Source organism: Oryzias latipes, chromosome 13 (genome assembly GCF_002234675.1).
Source record: "Oryzias latipes chromosome 13, ASM223467v1".
Lineage (NCBI taxonomy): Eukaryota > Metazoa > Chordata > Actinopteri > Beloniformes > Adrianichthyidae > Oryzias > Oryzias latipes.
Genome location: NC_019871.2, coordinates 29675968 through 29690005, shown reverse-complemented (window position 1 = coordinate 29690005; position 14038 = coordinate 29675968). Strand labels below are relative to the sequence as shown.

The window sequence follows — 14038 nt, the reverse complement described above, 5'->3', positions numbered from 1 at the left end:
CTATTCTAAACCGGACCAGACTGTACCGCTCAGTGGTAATGATGCTTAAATATACTGATCAACCAACTAACCTTAGAATCATTTTGAGGCTTTTTGCGACGATAGGAGGTTTCCCCGACAAAAGACATTTGTTAATACACCCTGCCTTTGAGACATCACCCAAGTTAAACTTTTTCTTGTCTCACACATGTAACTGTTATGTAATTGGTCAAATTTGGGTCAGTTATGTCAGAGATAAATACATAAGGAGTTGAGCAGCTGACTTATTAGGCAATCATTCTGCATCATTTTCAATAATCTCTAAACCCTTTAACACCAGAACTTTTGCTCCAGTATTTACATTATCGACTACCGTAACTCTTCAACCGTTTACAGTGCTTGCATGATTCCAGGAGATTCTGAAGTAGAGGAAAGCAGCTTTGCGACTTTACGTAACACTTTGCGTTAGTAGTGTGTTGCATATCGATGCAAAACTGTTATGAAAAGCCGCTCTGAGTCGGAACCCGCTGATTCATGTTGATTGCGCAAACAATCAAGTTATGGTATGTCAAAGAGCGTGTCTCCCTGGCAACACCTTCAGTGTTAAAGGGTTATAATCATAACAAATTAACCTCATTTTTCTCCATCTTAATCAAGTCAAATAATATGATCCTTACTATTACTGCTGTTGTTCACCTTTCAGCATATCCCTTCAGGGGTCGCCACAGAAAAGCAGCTTCCAATTATGCGCACATGTGCTTTTTGGCAGAGAGTTTTACGCCGGATGCCCTTCCTGACACAAACCTGTATTTTTTACTTAGCTGAGGACCGTCACAGGTCCTTTTGTTTTTTTCACTCTCATTGTTACCTATTATACGGCTTCACAGGAGTTGTAGGGTCTCGTGTACTAGGAAATGCCAATCAGGAAAGACGTTTCTCACTTCTGTAGCTTTGTATGAGCAAACCAAATAATTGGACCAGCTCTAAACTGATTCCTTGCACATTCATAATGCCATGAAACTAACAACAGTTTGAGACATGTCAAGTTCTATGCATCTGAGCAAACAAGGTCAACAAAGCATCTGAGCATCAAGGAAACACACCAATGAGCTGCCTCACATGGTCCCTATGGTCTCATGTTTTCAAACTCTAACTTAGGGAGAACAACAGGAACAACTTCAACAATAAGAATAAAAAGAATACAAATATTTTCCAATGATTCATCCCAAAAAGCATAGCTTTTTACAACAACTATTTAATGCAAAATAATCCCATAGAGCAACAATTCCAGTGTAATAAATTATAATTTTCTAAAGAAAACCATTTTATCAATGAGTTGTCTGTTTGCACTTTCCAAGAAGCACGATAGCACAATCTAATGTTATTGCGATAACCAAACAATAAAAACTTCCAGTATAATTCTATAAACTCTTCACACCAGTTTATAGACAGCAACTAACATTACAATAACATTTTACTGTTAAAGCAAATGCGTGATCTGAAAGGAAACATGTCTCAAAATATTGTTTTATTTGACTCAAAACACCTTTCAAAAGAAAAGAAAACCTGTTTGTAGTCCTGTAGTCATACCTGACTTGTAGCATTTTATTTATTAAATCAATGTTTTCTTTCAAATTAAGTCCTTTTTAATTAATTACATTTAATTTTAAACACAGCTGTTATCAACTAATTTTGGATAACAGGGCAAAGATAAACAATGGTGTCTGACTACTTAGCAGCAAGGATTTGATCATTCAGAGTTTTAGTGTACAAGTAGAATCCAAAGATGGCTACATTGATAGCATCAAAACAAACTGTAAGATTAACAGAGGGAAACAAGATTAATGAACCAAAAGTGGATTGAGTTGAGACAAACCTCAGTACTAGTGCTGATGTAAAAAATGGAAGCAGACTAAAAAACAGGAGCAGAGCAGAAAAAAAAAACTTTTAAAAAGAGTGGCAGAAAGTCCTTTACCTGATCCGCTGTCCAAAATATTTGACTGTCCTCTGCGATCAGTGATCAACCGTGAAGAGATGGGCATGCTGACAGGTTCTGAACGCACTGGCTGGATCCTACACACAAAAAATGAGCACAAAAAAAAAAATCACAAAGAGGACTACAGTAACATTTAAATTCCCAAAATGGGTTACACTCAGATGTATGGATCTACTGTTTACATCTTTCAAATACAAGCAATAACGATTTCCAGTAGTTGAAATAGATGGTGCAACATTCAGCATGTAGTGATAAAGAAGTCAAGCTGTATTTAATTATTGACTTCTCTGAAAACTTTAATATCAATCCCCTGGTAGAGTCCATGCTGGCTAAGCCATGCACCTGACCTATCAGTTGAGCCTTTGACCTAACTTTTGAGTAAAGAATGATAAAGATCAACTGTAAGACCTTGGACCAGCAAGAGGATGAACATACACATTCACCCAGATGTGGAGACATGTACGATTTGTTTAACTCTGTCAAACACAGTGTCTAAATCAAAGGCTTCTACAATAGTGACAGTTTTGTTCTTGGTTCTTTGATGTAGGAAAGTTTCAAAATACCGCAGACTGTGCAGATCCAAGTCATCTGTGTCAAAGTCCAGAAGGGGCTGCTGGACATCACTGGGGCCCTGGGACTGAAGCACCGACGAAGAGGAGGAGATGACTGTTGTCTGACCTGAAGGATGAATGGTCTTAAACTGGAACTGAGGGCCCATCCAGAGGCGGCGGTGGGGTCCTGTGTGGGTCACAATCTCCACCTGACAATGTCAGTGTGGAAACAGAATAGTGAGTACATGCATTGAGTGCAATAACAGTAACCTATACCAAGAGGACCTGGCTGCAGACAACAAGATGGTGCCCAGACATTATTAGCTGCAACTGGAAGTCAGGGACAGGAAGTTCCTGCCCCATCCTTCCCTTCCTGATTTGGATGAAAAAATACTATTTTTGTTGTTGTTGTTGAAAAAGACTAACTTAACTGGCGACTCTAACAGTTATGTGTTTTTTCTGTTTTAAGCTTTAAAACTTTAACACTGGAGGTGTCTCTGTCAAAACCTACTATGCCTATACTATCATCAATTTGTACCGGACCGATACGTTTCAGTCTTAATGGTATTGCTTAATGGTGCCAGTAAGGGCGGGGCAACAGGTTGGATGTAGCTTAAAAAGACTGGCTGTCTCTCTGTCTTTCCTCACTGCTTTTCCATTGCTGCTCCGGTGCGAAAAGGAGGGTTTGCTGACACACCCTTACTCAGAAATAAGTAATTCTATGCTAAAAGTGGCAACAAACGCATGCGGATGGCAGAGAGAACGCGAAGAAAAAGGTCCAAAGTGTGTCTGTATTTTTCCAAAGTAGATACAGACTGTCTCAGATGTGACAAAAACGTGGCTTATAAGGGCGGTAAAACTAGTAACCTGTCCAAACACTGTGCTAAAATACACTAAATTCTAGTAGAGATGAGTGCAGCAATTGACTGTAAAAGTGTATGGAAGCGATTCTGTAGAATAATTAAAAATAAAATTCAATACCAGAAATGCTTTTTCATTTTCAGAATGAAGCTGCATTTTTTGACTCATCTTCAATTGATTGCTCTGCAGAAGCCCGGTGCGAAGCGCCGCTCTGCCTTCGCCCCGCTGGCTCCTCGCCTCTCCCTTCTCTTACACGCCTCGCAAGGGGGGTGCCGGGGAGGAGCGCTTCGTGCCCCGTGACGTCTGGACCCTGCGCGGTCCGGGCTTGAGTGCCGGTGGACCGAGTGAACCGTGTCTCTAAGCAGAGCAGCCGGATTTATTAACTTTGTGTTTGAGGGGAAGGGGAGGATGCTTTGTTACATGTGCGTTTTATTGTTTTGTTATGTGTGGGAGACTTCGGACTGCGATCCGTCCCACCGCTCTGGGTTAGCAAGCTGCTAGAGCAGAGCTCGGACCGCCAGCTCACACAGCGGCTTTGGGGCGGTGGGTGAGCTTTTCAAAGCAGAGATGCCGCTCAGTCCTTAGAAACCGTTCAAACAATCATATGGATTTGTGTTTCCAGTCATCTCCCGACAAAATAAAGGCTGATGTTATTCCCACATATTTACGTGCAGCCAAGATGCAGATTGCGGCATTTCCCGCATGGATTTTATGTTCATCTAACAAAGCTAAATGTTGCTGTTAGCGCATTAGCCTTCTCCTAACCCTTCTTCCAGCTCCGTTCCTCTTTCAAATGACACTATCAGCAACAGAATAGAGGACATGAGTAAAGGCATCTTGGCTCAAGTAGTCGCAGATCTGATTCCAAGCCTTCAACTGACGAGACCACAGACGTTGCTAATCTGAGCCAGATTGCTGTTTTTGTGCGGGATGTGAAAGACGACATGATAAAAGAAAAGTTTTTATTTTTTAAGCCTCTGACAACGACAACTAAGGCAACCGATGTGAAGAAGCTGGTGGATGACTTCTTCAGAGACAATCATCTGGTTTCTGCGGATGGAGCTTCAGTCATGCTGGGAAGAAAGTCTGGTTTTGGTGCGCCAGTAAAACCGAAGCACCACACATCTTTGTTACAACATGGTATTCTGCACAGGCATGTGTTGGCAACAAAAACCCTGCCTCCAAAAATGGCAGAAACTGTAGTGGAATGTGTGAACTATGTGGGAAATAGTGCTCTGAGGCACCGCATCTTCAGTGAGCTGTGTAAAGAAATGGGTTGAATTCCTCGTACTTCTGGACCGTTCTTATGTGCCGTGGTTATCCCGGGGACGGTTACTGAATCGTGGTTTTGCCTTGCGTGTGGAATTCGCCTGGTTTTTGGAAGAGCACCAATATTGTCATGCAGATTGCTTCAAAAAATCTGAGTTCATTCTCATTTTAGCGTACATGGCTGATATATTGACAGCTGTCAATCACCTGGATCAGCAGATGCAAGGGGGTGGAGTTAACATCATGGAAGCAGAAGAAACCCTGAAGGCTTTTCAAAAAAATCTACCAACTATGGAAAAGATGAACAGAGAACAATAACTTGGTGACATTCTGTACCCATGGAACTGAAACAAGCAACTACCACGCCCTTAGATAAGCTTGCAAAGTCTCTCCATGAATCCTTCCGTGCAGCAGAACCATATGAAGCATATGGCCCTGGTGGGGTTCAGTAGCTCCAACAATTTTAAGAACCACTGCTCTAAAAGAACAGAGACTGGTTCTTTTATTAACCCACTCTGGAGGTTCTGAGGGTCCAAAGGGGCGTTAACGTGCCCGCGCCTTAACACCTGGTGCACCTTTTGTTTGTGTCAAAGACCGAAAAATCCCCCGTACTGAGACAGTGCCCTATAACCCGGTCCGCCCTCTGGTCGTTAAAATATGGTAGTTCATTTTACCCCACTCTCAAATTACTGCAAAAAACACAACATATCACAGAAACTGCATATTAACATTTAGCCATAAAAACCTGTGGTTTTGTCAATAATAAGTTGTAAAAATAATAGTGTTTGACTGTTATAAGCATTATGGAAAATTTCCGTCAAAATAACAATGCCTAAGTCCTGTACAGTAGGATTATTTATTTTTTCCAAATAAATAATGTATTAATTATAATTTTTACCAGTGAACTGATTAACAGGAACTTTAAGTCAAAATAACAATTTTAAACTGTTTTACAGTTTATTAGGTTTTCCTGTCGTGGTTTTACGTTTTTTTTCTGTTAAATATGCCTGATTTTTTTTACGTTGCAGCACGCCAGGTCCCCGTCAGAAATGGGGCCACCATCAGTCACCTCCTCTACATGGATGGATGACATCAACCTATATGCTTGAGTGAGCGTGACATTGACTCCCTGATCCACACCACCACGATCTACAGTACTGACATTGGAATGTCATTAGGGCTCAAGAAATGCAGTCAGATGTTGACAAAGAGAAGCAAAATAGTCCACACAGGAGGGGTCTCACTCCCAGAATGAACAAAAGCAGACATTGAGGACAGTAACAAGTACCTTGGTATTCCGCAGGCAAATGGCAACATGGAGCAGGCAACAAGGAAAGCTGCAACAGCTAAATATCTCCAACGAGTAAGGCAAGTCCTGAGAAGCCAGCTCAATGGCAAAAATAAGACCCGGGCAATAAACAGCCATCCTGAGACTGTATGCTAGCCGCAAGGAAGGAGGCCGAGGACTAGTGAGCGTAGAAGCCACTATCCAGGATGAAACATCCAAGATGCATGAGTACATCAAGCTCAAGGCCCCAAATGACAGTGTGCTCAGTGAATGTCTCAGGCAATGGAGAGCAGAGGATACAGTGCTGGAGGACAGATCCTCATGGGAGGACAAACCCCTGCATGGGATGTGCCACCGGACCATAACTGAAGTGGCTGACATCAAGAAGTCCTACCAATGGCTAGAAAGGGCTAGCCTACAGGACAGCACTGGCAGCTCAGGAACAAGCCCTGAGCAACAGAGCGAGATCTACCACACCAGACAAGACCCAAGGTGTAGGCTGTGCAAAGAGGTGCCTGTGGGACTTCCAGATCCAGACTGACAGGATGGTAATGCTAGCGGTGTTTAGGTAAAGAGAAGTGGTTTATTTAGCAAAAATAGAAAGTGAACAGCAAGCGGTTTATTAGTGGTGTATTCACTAATAAAAGGTACTAGATGTGAATATTAACCCAGATAACCCTTAGAGTAAGCAATAGTAGTCAGGCTAATGCCAAACAAGAGAACAGCAGTCAGACACGACTAGTACTGGGAATAGCTCACCCGGAAATGACGTCACAGGGAAAATGACAAGGTAGTCACGCCTCAGCAGTTCACACCTTCTTACATTCACCTTCACTCTATCCATGGACCTCTATGGTCACTCTCTAGGTCTTCTTCTTGGTAGCTCTATTACTAACCTTTTCCCAAAATATTTACATATGTTAAATAAAACAATCACAAAAATAAAATATATGAGCACCAGTGAGCCTAAAGTGTGGATGCAAACAGTACCTAGAGGAGCTGCAGTGAAGTTTGTATGTGCTGCTATTATTATAGTAACCATCTCAGAGACTCTTGCCATGCATTCAAACCTGTAATCTTTTAACTTAACAGGATAGGTAGGTGCTACAAAATTTAACAACTCCTGGCAACAAAATATCTAGAGACAGTTTGCAATGTTGATATGATGTGAACATTTATTCTCATGGTCAGCAGGCGTCATTACTGAAATTGTCTTGGTAACATGTCTAAGAATGAATCTATGCTTTATTTTAACAAGGTGTTTTAGGAATCAGAGGTTGTAACAATGTTTATCCCATACATCATTAAGAAAAAACTTGAAATGAAAACTTAAACATAACATCAGAACCTGTCAAGATCTTGTGTATATTGTGAAGTGCTGGCAGAAATAGAGGAAATCTTCCCAGAGGGCTTACATAAGTCTGACACAAGCAATATCATGGTGGTTTAAATGAGTAGGAGCCCACTGGGAGGACAAGATGGCACTGGTATGGCAGGCAGTCCACTGGCACCTGAGCTGAGTGGCGAAGACGGAAGGCTTAAGAGCGAGTTAATAGAAAAAACCTTGAACTATTACTGCCTCTTTCATTCTTCATCTCCTCGTGGCCTTAAAATGTACCAACTAACAATTTCCCCCTCTCAATTCTCTGTTGCACTTAACACCCCTCTGTGTCTCACCGTTCACTTTATATCATCTTTACTTCCTCCAGATCTGTCAGATCATCTCAGTACTCAGCTAATGGTTCCATTTTTAATGGTTTCAAATGGCCAGTTGCCAACATTTCTCATGATTTGCTTGATGTGAAGGCCCTCCCATAAGTTTTAAACAAGGTCTAAAAAAGGAGGAGTGGGGGGACAAGGTCTAAGACCTAATTATAAAAAGCAGTTTTATTTAAAAAAAATGATCATTTGAAATCAGGTTAAACCTAGGCAAAAAACATTAATGGCATGTGACTTTTAATGCGTTTAATGTTAATTTTTCTTAAGCAGCAATATACCAAAACCCAACAGATATAGCTATTTATATATAGATAGATATTTACTGGTCTTAATTCATTTCTGACTCACTAGAAATCTGATTAAAACAAAAATGTAAAAACTCACATAATGTAACGTATTTTCCGGACTATAAGTCACTGCGGAGTGTAAGTCGCACCAGCCCGAAAATGCATTATAAAGTAGAAAAAATCACAGATAAGTCGCACTGGACTATAAGTCGCATTTTGACGGGAAACTTATTTGGCAAAATCTGAGACCAAGAACCAATAAGTTCCACAACTTCATATGACACAATCATAGCAGAATGTTTATCTCATAATTTCACAGTAATTCTTTCTCATACTTATTTATTTATTCTTTTCATGAAGCATCATTGTCCTACTAAAACTCTGTTTTTATCCTGTATTTGTAGAATATAGTCATTTTTATTACATTTCTGAATCAATGAAATCATTGGAAAATAGAATATTGTGTTTTTAGCCTTCACGATCTTACTGTAAAAAAAGTTTGCTGATTCTCTGAGTCACTTAACATACTCTTAACACTCAACATACCTCATACATCAAATTGACCCAGGAACATCATCTCTGTTCCTCACAAATGAACATAACAGGAGGGTTAACGATGTATTTATTTCAATTTAGTTCTAATATAAGTCGCTGCAGAGTATAAGTCGCACCCCTTGCCAAACTATGAAAAAAAGGGCGACTTATAGTCCGGAAAATCCGGTAGATACCATGACAACAACTGGTAAATATGGGACCTTCGATTAGATCATTTTGATTTAAAAAAGCAATGACAGATGATTGGTTTGTCTACAGAGGAATGGTCCCTTTGCGGTAGTACCTACATTCTCATCAAATATGATTTGGTACATTCTTCCACCCTATTGGTAATGGAATTTCCTATGCTTTTCATGCACCTCCTACACCTTGACCACGAACACAACCTGGAATCTAACCTAATGTAATTGTTCACATTCTTTACTGCAATTGTGCCCTCTTATAATCCACTACCATTCTTTGTTGACATGTAGATCTTACCAATAGGAAATCTTGGTAGAAAGTGATAGATTAATGTCCATCCATTTCAGATTTACCTCATTGTCAAGACAATCTGTTACTGTTGATTACTGTTTTGAGTCAAGCAAATATTGTTTTATTTGTACTAAAATCTGTACTTTTTTCTTTTAAGCCCAAGGAGTATTGTTAGAAATGTTCTGCAATTCTTAATGTGAAAATTTGCAATAAAAGAAAAATTCCAAATGAAGATAAATGTATTAATACTAACTCCACAAGTTCAATTGAAGTAGAGTCCAAAATATAGTTACATTTGGAGTGTTTATACATCCCAAGCAAGCTTGCACAGACCAAGCAGTTTGCAATGTTTTACAGCGTTACAATTTAGGCAACAAAAGATTCAGACAGCTATGTTCTGAGAGTGTGTTTGTATATGACTTCTTAAGTTTTTCCATCAGACACGGTTGTGTTTTCTTCCACATGTGTTTGTATATGTTTTGCCAGTTAACACCACCAGCAGTTTTAAGTTTTTGATTATTGTTATTATATATCATCATTGATATTAAATCTGCAGCTCTTACAAGGGAAGGGGATGGGCAGATACTGTCATGGTGCCTCTGGAAGTCTCTCCTCCCCCTTCCCTCTCTGGTCTACCTTCCTGATTGGACCCAGCTGTGGACGCTCACCTCATCATCTTCCTGCCTTCATAGGAGATCCAGTTCCAGCATTCATTGCCAGTTCGTTGCCCCTTATGGTGCCTACCTGGTCACTCACGTTACGTTTACTACGCTCTTCTGGTCTTGCTACTTTCTAACCTGGTTCCTCTGCCTCATCTACAGGATCAATTACCACGAACCTGTCCTCCTGGGTCCTGCCTTGTATGAGCAGTCCTCTCCTCACCTGCAATCCAAGCCTCAAGCCACGCCACGACTCCAGCCAAGTCAAGATCCCCTCGCCACGCCAAGATCTCAAGCCACGCCACAACTCAAAGCCACTACTCCCGGTCGCCACACCAGTCTCATCTCGCCGTCAGACAATCATCAACTTACTCACCCTCTGATCCACGTCCAGGATAATAAATACCTTTAATTTCCATCTAACTCTCCTGTGTTTCTTTCCAGGTTCAAGCATCTGGGTCTCTCTGACCAAGCAGAACATCACAGATACAGCATAGCATCTGACAGGTCACTGTTTTTGGTGTAACACCGGCTCTGTAAAGCTATAAAGAAGCTGCTAAAACACATTGGATTCAATTCTGTTATATTTATGAGATATAGTTTTATAAAATATAAATGAAATATAATTTTGTTTTATTTATCTGCCACGTACCAAAGTTTGGTCGTTGAAAATACTGTCCATCTTTAAACTGGTCCATGTTTGAATTAGGTGACAGATGGAACATCTCGTTAGCTTAGCATAATTAGCATCATAGTATTAGCGTCTAATAACTGCGCTGTCTGCAACACTACAACACTTTTTTATTAATCTGTCTGTTGCAGCAGTAAGTGAAGCAGCTTTTTTCTCCTGTTCTTACTGGATACTGTTAAAAATCGCTGCATGTTCCGCTGTAAGTGCTAAAAACAGTTAAAGTGACTGCGGGGGTGGACGGATTTCTCCCGTGTTTGTTTAACTCGAATGCAGACAGTGCATGAGGAGAGGACAAAAGAAATTCACCAAAAGTAAAGTCAATGAACATGATTAAGTTTACGCAGGTGTTCACCCGCCTTGTGGAGACTAACCCTCTATCTTATACTTGCCAACGAGGAGAAAAAGCTTGCAATTAACGAGTGTTAATTTTGGATATTTTAAAAAAAAAGTCTATCGCGTTAGACTGATATATTTTGTGATATATTTACTTTGTGTTTTTATCGCCCATCCATACCTTTATACATTCTGCTCCCAGTGTTTGTCTAGTGAGTTAGAAAAGAGGTCAAATCTATCAAAATGTGAACATGGTCTATCACTACCAAAACGTTTACCGTAATTTCCGGACTATAAAGCGCACCTGATCTCAAGCCGCACCCACCCATTTCCACATGTTTAAGTTCTTTTGTACATACACAAGCCGCGTCAGTGTACACGCCGCATGCATTACGCAACATGGTCAGCCTGACAAATCACATCCTGACTCCCAGACCGAGTGCAATTCATTAGCACACTGTGGGAGGAGACAGCCTTGCCTCAGGCTCCTGTATTTGAATACATCCACATCTTCCAAACAGCATGCAGCTCTATTCTGTTCACAAGTTCCTCAGTTATGTTTTTTTTTATTTTAATTTCTTTTTTTATTTTACTTATTGACAATCTAGGTATCATACATAAAATTACAAACAGTAACCATATAATCAACATTACATCCCTCAGTTATGATGAGGAAATTTACATCCGCGATACCCCATTTCCCATGAGTCTTAGGGGCTAAAGGCGGGTCTAACCCGGCTCGCCACACTGTTGTACGTGTTTAAGAATGAGCAAGGAACAGCAGTGGATGGAGGGGCGAACGGAAGAACAGCTCTCCTTCCGCTTGTGTCGCGGCGGCATTATGGGAGTAACAGGGCTGGTTAGAAAAACACACCAGTAAAATAAAGCAGCGGCAACTGAAAAAAGTGCGCTTCATCGCGATATGCGCGCCTCAGCGCGGCGCGTGCGTCAGACGTTTCCTTCCACAACAAACACTGTTGCTCCGCGGACGCCTCTGCGCTCCGCGCTCGCCAAGCGGGCTCTTTGCTCTTTGTCTCCCCTTCCTATGTTCTTGCACAGCCCTGGCCAGGGCGGCTTCAAAGAGGAGCATTTCGTCCACATTGCGCCGGTGGAAGGAGCAAATCGTTTCTGTGCAGAGCAATCGGACTTAATACTGAACGTTTTGTGGATGAGGGGCGGATGCGTTGTTACGTGTGGGAGCCATCGGCAGTGTCTCCAGCTCACACACATGTCTCCAGCTCACACAGAGGCTGTGAGCTTTTCAAAGCAAAATTTCGCTCAGTCCTTAGAAACAGTTAAAACGACCACGTCAATTTGTGTTTCCAGTCGTGTCCCGCCAAAATAAAGGCTGATGTTATTCTCACATATTTACGTGCAGCCCAGCTGCAGATTGCAGCTTTTCCGTCAGCAGCTGACCGGCTTTTCCAAACCCGTTGGTGATGGTGGATTTTTTCACGCTGCTTTTAACGATTGCTTTTAACTTGAAAGCTGCATATTGTAGTGGCGATCACGTGCACGTTGGGTCTAATGGCACCAAAGGATTCTGGGATGCGGCTGGGCATGCGTGTTTCGTTTTGTTGAACCATGACTGAAGTGTCTAAGACCTGAAGTGAGGTGCATGCTGTTTGGCTGCTAAGAGGTGTGTTGAAAAATAAATGACTTGTTGCTTGGAGTTGGATAGAGAATTCAAACCATACACTGAGTCCGGAAGTACGTACATGGCAACCGCCAATTAAATCCATAAATCAGCCGCGTCACTGAATAAGCTGCAGGACTGCAAGCGCAGGAAAAAAGTAGCGGCTTATAGTCCGGAAATTACGGTACATTCTGAATATTTCAGCCAGCTTTATAGGTGCTGTCGTTGATTTTTTCAAAGATAATTTCATATTTTTTTTATATCTCGTTTTGTTTATTAAAAAAAACTTAAATGTACCATAAATAAACAAGTAATACCTTTCATAGAACTATATCGAGAGATTAGCAATCGATCCACATATACTGTATCAAGCCAACAAAAAATCTTCCATGAACAATAAAAACCAAAGACTTAAAGATTATTTATGTTTACAATAATAACCTTAATTTTTGCAGTAACCTAATTATTTCAAAGATACCCAAGTTTAAAGGTTGATTTTGCAGTCACCTTTTCACAACCCACCTAATCACTTGACAGGTAACATTTCACAAGCTGAGGTGGACTCTGTCTTGACAAGTGACTTGGTTTTCACCGACAGCCATCTTAAGAGGTCCTGACAATGATAGGTACAAAAAGGCATTGAGCTGTAGCACTGAAGTCCCAGGTCACAAACCTCACGTTTCATTAGAGAATGGCCGATCAATCCTGAACCCCAACCAAACAGCAGAATGCCCACCAATAATCTAATGAAGCCCCCCGATATGACATAATGAAATCCATGAGACAGCACTTGGCCTCTAATTCAATAAAGTATATGTGTATTTAGCATTTCTCAATCTTCCAAGCTATTGTGTTCAGCAACCTAAAGTTTTGTCATGTATTGTAGAGGGGCTGAAAGAAAAACAGGCTACCCTGTACAATGAATCTAGAAGCAAACTTTTCAGGTTTGTTGGCTGAGTATTTTCAAGATTTACTGATAGTTTAAAAGGTTTTGCAGAAGATACTTACAAATCATCTTGAGTACTTTCCAAGGCTTGAAGAATTACACAGTTACATCTCATAGCACTGACAAATGCATCAGTACAGCTACTCTGACAGTAAGTCACAGAAATATAGGTTAGTGCAATGGATAGTTTTGCTCCTGGCAAACTATCATGACAGATATGAACCAGAGCCTCTGCAAGCTAAGTGGGCTGCATTTTAGACAATCAATTATGCATACACTGGAATTATTGATGGTGAAAATGTAGTGGTACCTGCCGACACCAGGGATGAGTGCTGTGAGGGTTAACCAAGCTGAAAAGACCAGGGTGAATGTAGTGGGTTTGTTATGCCTAAAGGAAACATTTTTGAACAATTTTGTATTTGGGGGGTTGGGGAAGAGTCAGATAGCGGGATAACTAAATAATTAAAAATCATAAGTAAACGGAAAAAAACACGAGGTCTGATTACACATTTAAACTATAAGAAGCAATGCCAAAGCAGACTACACTAAAATAACTCCCTATTTTTGACCACAAAACAACGAAAACAACGGAAGTCCTGGACGGGCAAAACCATTTTGACATAAACACCAAGACAATTATAAATATTCTCAAAGAACTGTGCCTCGAAAAAAGGTTGAGAACCACAGTTTGGAAACAGCTACTGTTTAAGAGTCTGACAGACAAAACAGACCTAATGCCCATTTAAGTGCTTGTGTGGTTACAATTAAAAAGAAAATATCTTAATGTGGTTTGA

The 14038-nt window shown here is 40.8% G+C and overlaps 1 protein-coding gene across 3 annotated transcripts in view; it reads right to left on the bottom strand.

The window, feature by feature from the left end:
- The window catches only part of bcas3 (BCAS3, microtubule associated cell migration factor), a 335065-nt gene that overhangs the window by 213029 nt on the left and 107998 nt on the right, over positions 1–14038 (bottom strand). For all 3 annotated transcript variants that reach the window (XM_023961828.1, XM_011482979.2, XM_023961830.1), the window contains 2 exons: positions 2539–2735; positions 1955–2052 (listed from right to left, as the gene is read on the bottom strand). In XM_023961828.1, coding sequence (XP_023817596.1) covers positions 1955–2052; positions 2539–2735 — 295 coding nt within the window. The remainder of the gene's footprint in view (positions 1–1954; positions 2053–2538; positions 2736–14038) is intronic.